Here is a 10,218-nt window from a genome sequence, read left to right as displayed (position 1 = left end):
TGAGACAGAGAGACCTAGAGTAAGAGTAAGAGAGAGAGAGAGAGAGAGGGGAAGAAAGCCTGTTTTTATTCTCAGTCTTGCTGAAGCAGAGAGTGTTCATTTAGACAGAGAGAGGGAAAGAGAGGGTTTTCTGTGAAGCAGAGCAGTCATCCTTCTTGCTGAAACCTTCCTTCTTCTCACAGATGGACAAGATGAATCACAGCTCAACAGAAGCAGAGGCAGAGACCATTGAACCACTGCGTTACCTCAGGTAGGCGCCCATCAGGAACATGACAACCCAGACAGTTATTCTGTTCTGATGACCCACAGAATCAAGGCAATTGTTCTACCCATGTTGACCATCTGATGTGTGCAGCATTTTTTATTAAGACATTCTTAATAATTAAGAACATTCAGAGATTGTTCTCAATTCAGAGAGAGAGGGAGGGAGAGAGAGAGAGAGAGAGAGAGGGGGAGAGAGAGAGAGAGAGAGAGAGAGAGAGAGAGAGAGGGGGGGGGGCTGTGGTGGTGTGGAGAGTGAAGATCGGTACAGACTAATAAGATATACAGATCATTGTCAGCTCTGTCTACTATATAGTTTGTAGTCTGAAAGACATTTCAAACCATAGATGCAAGTTGAGTGATGATGATGATGATGATGATGATGATGATGATGATGATGGTGGTGGTGGTGGTGGTGGTGAGGGTGGTGGTGAGGATGATACAGGTGTTCGTGCTGATCATGAAGTTGGTGTTGGTGAAGATAGTGATGGTGGTGATGATGATGAAGGGTGTGGTCACTGTGATGACATTTATTAAGGTGGTGGTGATTGATGATGATGATAATGATGAAGGTGGTGGTGGTAATAACGATGATGATGATGATGATGATGATGATGATGATGATGATGATGATGATAATGATGATGATGATAATAAGATGGTGGTGCGTGGTGGTGATGATGATGATGATGGTGATGATGGTAATAATAATAATGATGATGATGATGATGATGATGATGAAGGTGGTGGTAATAACAATGATGATGATGACGATGATGATAATGATGAAGGTGGTGGTAATAACAATGATGATGATGACGATGATGATAATAATGATGAAGGTGGTGGTAATAACAATGATGATGATGACGATGATGATAATGATGAAGGTGGTGGTAATAACAATGATGATGATGATGACGATGATGATGGTGGTCAGGTGGTGATGATGGTGGTGCTGATGCTGATGATGATGGTGGTGGTAATAATGATGAAGATGATGGTAGTGGTAATGATGAAGATGATGGTAGTGGTAATAATGATGAAGATGATGGTAATAATGATGAAGATGATAGTGGTAATAATGATGAAGATGATGGTAGTGGTGATGATGATGAAGATGAAGATGATGGTAGTGGTGATGATGATGAAAATGGTGGTCGTGGTGATGATGATGAAGATGATGGTAATAATGATGAAGATGATGGTAGTGGTAATAATGATGAAGATGATGGTAGTGGTGATAATGATGAAGATGATGGTAGTGGTGATGATGATGAAGATGATGGTAGTGGTAATAATGATGAAGATGATGGTAGTGGTTATAATGATGAAGATGATGGTAATAATAATGAAGATGATGGTCGTGGTGATGATGATGAAGCTGATGGTAATAATGATGAAGATGGTGGTCTTGGTGATGATGATGAAGATGATGGTAATAATGATGAAGATGATGGTAGTGGTAATAATGATGAAGATGATGGTAGTGGTGATAATGATGAAGATGATGGTAGTGGTGATGATGATGAAGATGATGGTAATAATGATGAAGATGATGGTAGTGGTAATAATGATGAAGATGATGGTAGTGGTAATAATGATGAAGATGATGGTAGTGGTAATAATAATGAAGATGATGGTCATGGTGATGATGATGAAGATGATGGTAGTGGTAATAATGATGAAGATGATGGTAGTGGTGATGATGATGAAGATGATGGTAGTGGTAATAATGATGAAGATGATGGTAGTGGTGATGACGATGATGAAGATGATGGTAGTGGTAATAATGATGAAGATGATGGTAGTGGTGATGATGATGAAGATGATGGTAGTGGTGATGATGATGAAGATGATGGTAGTGGTGATGAAGATGATGGTAGTGGTAATAATGATGAAGATGATGGTAGTGGTGATAATGATGAAGATGATGGTAGTAGTAATAATGATGAAGATGATGGTAGTGGTAATAATGATGAAGATGATGGTAGTGGTAATAATAATGAAGATGATGGTCGTGGTGATGATGATGAAGATGATGGTAATAATAATGAAGATGATGGTAGTGGTGATGATGATGAAGATGATGGTAGTGGTGATGATGATGAAGATGATGGTAGTGGTAATAATGATGAAGATGATGGTAATAATAATGAAGATGATGGTAGTGGTGATGATGATGAAGATGATGGTAGTGGTGATGATGATGAAGATGATGGTAGTGGTAATAATGATGAAGATGATGGTAGTGCTGAAGATGATGAAGATGATGGTGGTGGTAATAATGATGAAGATGATGGTAATAATGATGAAGATGATGGTAGTGGTAATAATGATGACGATGATGGTAATAATGATGAAGATGATGGTAGTGGTAATAATGATGACGATGATGGTAATAATGATGAAGATGATGGTAATAATAATGAAGATGATGGTAGTGGTGATGATGATGAAGATGATGGTAGTGGTAATAATGATTAAGATGATGGTAGTGGTGATGATGATGAAGATGATGGTGGTGGTAATAATGATGAAGATGATGGTAATAATGATGAAGATGATGGTAGTGGTAATAATGATGACGATGATGGTAATAATGATGAAGATGATGGTAGTGGTAATAATGATGAAGATGATGGTAATAATGATGAAGATGATGGTAGTGGTAATAATGATGAAGATGATGGTAATAATGATGAAGATGATGGTAGTGGTGATAATGATGAAGATGATGGTAGTGGTAATAATGATGAAGATGATGGTAGTGGTAATAATGATGAAGATGATGGTAATGGTGATGATGATGAAGATGATGGTAGTGGTAATAATGATGAAGATGATGGTAATAATGATGAAGATGATGGTAGTGGTGATAATGATGAAGATGATGGTAGTGGTAATAATGATGAAGATGATGGTAGTGGTAATAATGATGAAGATGATGGTAGTGGTGATGATGATGAAGATGATGGTAGTGGTAATAATGATGAAGATGATGGTAATAATGATGAAGATGATGGTAGTGGTGATGATGATGAAGATGATGGTAGTGCATGGTAATAATGATGAAGATGATGGTAATAATGATGAAGATGATGGTAGTGGTAATAATGATGAAGATGATGGTAGTGGTGATGATGATGAAGATGATGGTAGTGGTAATAATGATGAAGATGATGGTAATAATGATGAAGATGATGGTAATAATGATGAAGATGATCGTAATAATGATGAAGATGATGGTAGTGGTAATAATGATGAAGATGATGGTAGTGGTGATGATGATGAAGATGATGGTAGTGGTAATAATGATGAAGATGATGGTCGTGGTGATGATGATGAAGATGATGGTAGTGGTAATAATGATGAAGATGGTGGTCGTGGTGATGATGATGAAGATGATGGTAGTGATGAAGATGATGGTAGTGCTGAAGATGATGGTAGTGGTGATGATGATGATGAAGATGATGGTAGTGGTGATGATAATGAAGATGATGGTAGTGGTGATGATGATGAAGATGATGGTAGTGGTAATAATGATGAAGATGATGGTAGTGGTGATGATGATTAAGATGATGGTAGTGGTAATAATGATGAAGATGATGGTAGTGGTAATAATGATGAAGATGATGGTAGTGGTGATGAAGATGATGGTAGTGGTAATAATGATGAAGATGATGGTAATAATGATGAAGATGATGGTAGTTGTTACAAAGGGTCAGATTAAACCGAATATATATATTTACTGATTGATATATATTGCATAGTATTTGTATATCGTCTGATATCCCTTGTGTATTCTTTGTACATATACACGGAATATCCCTTTAACCTAGTACAGACCATAATATTTCGTTATCTTATTGGATAGCGTTCCACCAGCGCCACTGCCATGCCCCCAATGCCGAGTTCAAAGCCACCGTCAAGGCTTGTCTCAACATGCCCGGTTCTGCCCAAGACTACGAGACAGGAATAAGGCTGGTACTAGTTTGTTCGCCTAACATATAAATATGGCGCAGGTGAATACAGAAGTAGTTCGAGTTACCCAAGTGAAGCCTCACCACGATACAACGTGCTGTGAAGTGGGCCCGTTTTGCCCCAAAATAGAGTCTTGTCTTATCCTAATACGTTTGTTCAACGTATCGTTCGCTCCTTACTAGTAAAGCCTTCATCACGAGTCAACGACCAAGTGAAGTGAGCAACCGTGCGTCTAAATAGAGCACTTATAGCCGCGTGCGAATAGGATAGTAAAGTGTCAGAGCTTAGTGGAATAACGTCAAGTTCAACCTAGTTAATGTGAAGTACCGCGCACCGGAGAATCTACACCGGTGAATGCAGAGCCCCTTTCCGGCTGGATTATTATTATTATTGCTTTGGACCAGGCTGTTGGAGTGGAGAAGAATCGTCTACACCCCACTACTGTGTGGGATTTACCCGTGACGTGAGGAACATCATTCGAGCCCGTCTCAAGGAGAGGCTGGCCGGCTTTCACCTATGCTGCATGCATACTTGGATTACAGCTGCTGCTTTTCGTCTGCTGATCCAGGGAGTAATATACCGCCTCCCATAGCAGGAGCTTATTGAGTCCCCGTTGATCCAGACTTTGCATTCGAACATTTCCTCCCCCTGCTGGCTTACAACCGGTGGGAACCCTACTAGTATCTCCCGCTGCCTACCAGTGTACCATAGATATAATTCCTAATATCCAGGTTGTATTATTATCTCCTGCGTAATATGAGAATGGACATTCGTTATTGATTTGCCTATGCACATTCCTTTGCCTTATAAGCGCATTCAAAGTAAAGTATATTATGTACTATTGCTGCTAATAAATATTCTAAATCCAGATTTGTGTGGAAACCGTGTCCTTGTGGAGGAGTTCTCATCATATACCTGTGTACTGTATGGCCAGTAGTAATGTACATAAGACGGTAGTGGTTTAATGATACCATACTTATTAATACAGTCAGGGAATTGTACCCCTCAGTTACAATTGGTCCTTCGAGCCCCGGATAAGAATTAGCGTAATATTAATATAATATTAATATTAACATGGCCGATGATGAACACTCCACAAACGGTTCTCCCGAGCTAGAACGCCCGGAGCGCAGACGGCAGCCACCTCTTCATCTAGAGGACTACGTTGTCAGTCCAATACCTAGCTTTAAAAGGAAGTTAAATGCGGATAAAATAACTAAAGCGGATAGTAAAAGTATGCCAAACCCTAACGACCAGGCTACCCCGCCAGTAGAGACCCTAGTGGGTTCTAACGTAACTGACCAAGCTCACGGTGGGGACCAGGAGGGACCTGACATGACTTTACCCCCCGCCAACGTCGACGAGGTAGTCCCCGGAGAGCTCCAGGATAAAGAAAGCCCTCCCGGGACGGAACCCGACCCACCACAAGAAGAGACGCGCACCCAGGAGATGGATCTCCTCGGTACGCGACAGGAGAACGGATCTCCAACGAGTACTACCAGAAGCCGATCACCTCTACCAGCGTCTTCCCCCAGCGAGGCGGACAAGATGCTGGCACAGGCACTCATCGCCACCCTGGCAGCCTCTACCGGACGCGATCGACTTCAGGGTGAACGCGATCGACTCCAAGCGCAACAGACGAGCGAGCGCGAACAAGCTGCAGACGAACGAGAGCGCCTTCACGCGCAACTCCAAGCGCAAGCCCTCAGTGAACGCGAACATTCTGCCACCGAGCGAGAGCGCTTCCAGGCGCAACAAAGGAGTGAAGACGACCGCATAAGACTGGAGACCAGACGCCTTCAGACGGAAGAGAACATTGAAAGAAGCCGCCGCGAAGCAGTGAGCGAAGCCGCCCATGACCAGCGCGAGGCAGAGCGCGACCGGCTGCAGGCGCAGCTGATGGACAAATTGATTACCATGGCGACACCCTCTCACTCCGCACGGAGCTCCCGGAGATCGTCACGACAAGGGTCTAGGACACATTCCCCTACCCGACCAAGCGACCCGGGACCCCGCCAACAGGAGGATCCTGTCCACGTCTCCGAACCCCCTCCCCGGCCGGTCCATACGAGACCCAGCAACAGGGAAGAACCGGACCACGCCGAGAGACTGAACAGAAGACTCCAGGTCCTAGCAGAGGAAGAGGAGGAGGAAGAAGAGGAATGTCAAGCCGACCAGCAGCAACGTACTCTGGACCAGGAGGCCCAGTACAGCCCCGACCAGCAGCAACGTACTCTGGACCAGGAGGTCCAGTACAGCCCAGACGTCAGCCCCGAGGCACTGCGCTACAAACCCCCGACTCAACTCACAGGTGAGTTTGACGCACCGTCAGCACCGAGGAACAGCACCTGGGTACCCGACCTTCGGTACCCACCAAGCACCAGCCCAAGACGACACGTAAGAGGAGACTCGCCTAGGAGGCCTCTCCCCCAACGCTCACCGATGTGCCAGCCATCCATGGCATCGTACCTTGGCACACCGACGTTCCCGGACTTCACACACGAGAACAGAGCACAGCACAAAGAGCTACGAATGTGCTTAGAGACAATGATGTCCGATGTACCGGATGAAACGTACAAGTATGCTATCCTACTCAAGCACCTGAAGGTGCCCAGAGCGCACAATATAGCGCTGGCATATTCCAACTCTACTACCCCATACACCGCGGCTCTAGTAGCCCTCGACCAACGTTATGGACGCATATGGGACTACGTGATACAGGAGATAAGAGACATTGACCGTCTCCCCCCAGCCAGAGACAACAGAGCATTGGACGACCTCTCTATCAAGGTACAGTCCCTGGTAGGGATGCTGGGGGCCCAAAAGGAAAAGGGGATCTATGAACTGTACGCTAACTCTAATGTCGAGAGAATATTAGAGAAGCTCCCTCCCGCCCGACAAGAGCGTTTTCGGCGGCAGAGAGACCACCGCGACCCCAACGGTCCAGAGGCATCCCTCCTAGACCTATCTGAGTTCCTCGCCAGGGAGGTCAGTAGCCTACGACTCGACACGTTCGTATGGAGTGGACCAAGCCCAAGACTCGGACCTTGGGGATCAACAGATAACCGCCGGTTGGTGACCGTTATGCACCAAGCCGAATCAGTACCGCAGCACAAGAACCACAACACCCCCTCGACGAAAGAGGACCAGTGGAAGATTGAGTGCCAGTACTGTGAGGGAGAACATCGGCTGTATCAATGCGAAGATTTCAAGAAGCTGACCACGGATGATGTGAGTCAGTGGATCAAGGACCACCGCCGCTGCTTCCGCTGCGCGCGCAGCCATATAGCAGCTGAGTGCCGCTTGAAGAAGAAGTGTGGCAGGTGCGGCGGCACCCACTTGGAGGTCCTGCATGACATCAACAAGTGTCAGCCAGGACAACAGAGTGGGCCCGTCGCGGTAATGTACCATGCCGAGGCGCTGGCACCAGTACCAAAGTTCCACCAGACCGCTCCCTGGTGTCCCGACTGCTACAGCAGACACTGGGAGTCACGGTGCGACTCGCACCATATAGATTCTGTGTCACCACAGACAGGTGACAACCCCCCGGCAAAGGAGGTATGGAAGATCGACTGTACGTACTGCCGCGGAGGACACTGGCTGGACCAGTGCGACGTGTTCCCGGAACTGACCATCGCCGAAATGGAGCAGTGGATTGCGTCTGACCCCCCACAAGCCGGTCACCGCCGATTCTTGTGCGAGGATAACATGATAAGAATAGCCCGACGAGGCAACCGACCAACAGGAGTGCTCCACATAGACCCCAAGCAGAGCGGAACCCCCCGAGTGCTCATCAAAGTGGTCAGAGTGCTCCTGAGCTACGAGGACAAGGTCCTGGACACTTACGCCGTCCTGGACGATGGGTCTGAAAAGACTCTCCTCCTCGCTTCCGCAGCAGCCCAGTTGGGCCTGCGGGGTGCCAATAGTACCATGACCATACGCACCATCAGAAGGGACCATAAGACCATAATAGGTGAAAAGGTCTCCTTCAAGATAGCAGCGGTGGACCAGCCCGAGAAGCAGTATAGTATAACCAACGTCTTCACCAGCCACGACATAGGCCTGTCTCAGTACACCTACCCCATCCCACAGCTGATGGCCAAGTATGTGCACCTACGTTAACTACCTATACCGCTTATCGACGGCGCCACACCGACCCTGCTCATCGGCTCCGACCACGCGGACCTCATTCTCCCAATTGAGGCGGCCCACATCGGACCCAAAGGATGCCCAGTCGCGGTTCAGACCCGACTGGGATGGACGCTCCAGGGCCCCCTCTACGGACTTGACAGTCAACCCACGTCTACACGCTGCCTACACACAAAGGCGAGCGACACCGGCCACTCCCTCGTACAGCCCGTTGAGAGGCTATTGACATTAAGCGAGAGGCCTGTGAGAGAACCGTGGGCACCAGAGGGAGTTCGGAACTCCACCCCCCTCAGCTGCGCTCCAGACGTAGCTGACCTCGAACCCAGCACCCCAAGCGACTCCTTGACGGGGCGGCCAGAACCGGCCCCTCCTCAGACGGGGTACAGAGCAAACAAGAGAAACAGACGGAGGAGGAGGAGGCACAGCCAAGCACAGATCAAAGCAGTCTCAGGCCCGCTTCCTCCTAAGCCCCCCTTCATCCCGTCCAGTCGTCATGACCATAGACCAGTCACTACCCCGAGCTGCGTGGCCGGCCGGCCGCGTAAGCAAGGTGATCACTGGTGCCGACGGAAAGGTCAGAACGGCAGAAGTGCTCGTCCAAGGGCGGACATACAACCGACCCGTGGCGAGGCTGATAGAGTGGCCAAGGCTCCCCGACTCGCTTACTGACGACCATGACCCCTGACTTTGTGAACTGCCCTACCCTCACAACAGACATTGAGTAGTGGACAGTGCGGTTAATCTGTCTCTGCTTATCTAATTAGGTGGGACTAATTAGGAGGCGGCTGTTACAAAGGGTCAGATTAAACCGAATATATATATTTACTGATTGATATATATTGCATAGTATTTGTATATCGTCTGATATCCCTTGTGTATTCTTTGTACATATACACGGAATATCCCTTTAACCTAGTACAGACCATAATATTTCGTTATCTTATTGGATAGCGTTCCACCAGCGCCACTGCCATGCCCCCAATGCCGAGTTCAAAGCCACCGTCAAGGCTTGTCTCAACATGCCTGGTTCTGCCCAAGACTACGAGACAGGAATAAGGCTGGTACTAGTTCGCCTAACATATAAATATGGCGCAGGTGAATACAGAAGTAGTTCGAGTTACCCAAGTGAAGCCTCACCACGATACAACGTGCTGTGAAGTGGGCCCGTTTTGCCCCAAAATAGAGTCTTGTCTTATCCTAATACGCTTGTTCAGCGTATCGTTCGCTCCTTACTAGTAAAGCCTTCATCACGAGTCAACGACCAAGTGAATTGAGCAACCGTGCGTCTAAATAGAGCACTTATAGCCGCGTGCGAATAGGATAGTAAAGTGTCAGAGCTTAGTGGAATAACGTCAAGTTCAACCTAGTTAATGTGAAGTACCGCGCACCGGAGAATCTACACCGGTGAATGCAGAGCCCCTTTCCGGCTGGATTATTATTATTATTGCTTTGGACCAGGCTGTTGGAGTGGAGAAGAATCGTCTACACCCCACTACTGTGTGGGATTTACCCGTGACGTGAGGAACATCATTCGAGCCCGTCTCAAGGAGAGGCTGGCCGGCTTTCACCTATGCTGCACGCATACTTGGATTACAGCTGCTGCTTTTCGTCTGCTGATCCAGGGAGTAATATACCGCCTCCCATAGCAGGAGCTTATTGAGTCCCCGTTGATCCAGACTTTGCATTCGAACATTTCCTCCCCCTGCTGGCTTACAACCGGTGGGAACCCTACTAGTATCTCCCGCTGCCTACCAGTGTACCATAGATATAATTCCTAATATCCAGGTTGTATTATTATCTCCTGCGTAATATGAGAATGGACAT

At 46.8% G+C, this 10,218-nt stretch overlaps 1 protein-coding gene across 1 annotated transcript in view; it reads left to right on the top strand.

The window, feature by feature from the left end:
- Positions 1 to 53: 53 nt before the first annotated feature.
- yjefn3 (YjeF N-terminal domain containing 3) overlaps positions 54 to 10,218 on the top strand; it is a gene marked incomplete at its 3' end in the record, with an annotated part of 228,993 nt that continues 218,828 nt past the window's right edge. The window contains 1 exon segment of the mRNA XM_084308435.1: positions 54 to 250. Within this exon segment, the coding sequence (XP_084164561.1) occupies positions 183 to 250 (68 nt within the window). The 5' untranslated portion in view covers positions 54 to 182.

Source organism: Notolepis coatsorum (genome assembly GCF_963971535.1).
Source record: "Notolepis coatsorum genome assembly, chromosome: 2".
NCBI classification, from domain to species: domain Eukaryota; kingdom Metazoa; phylum Chordata; class Actinopteri; order Aulopiformes; family Paralepididae; genus Notolepis; species Notolepis coatsorum.
The sequence above is the reverse complement of the archived record's forward strand: the minus strand, read 5'-3'. Positions and strand labels throughout refer to the sequence as shown.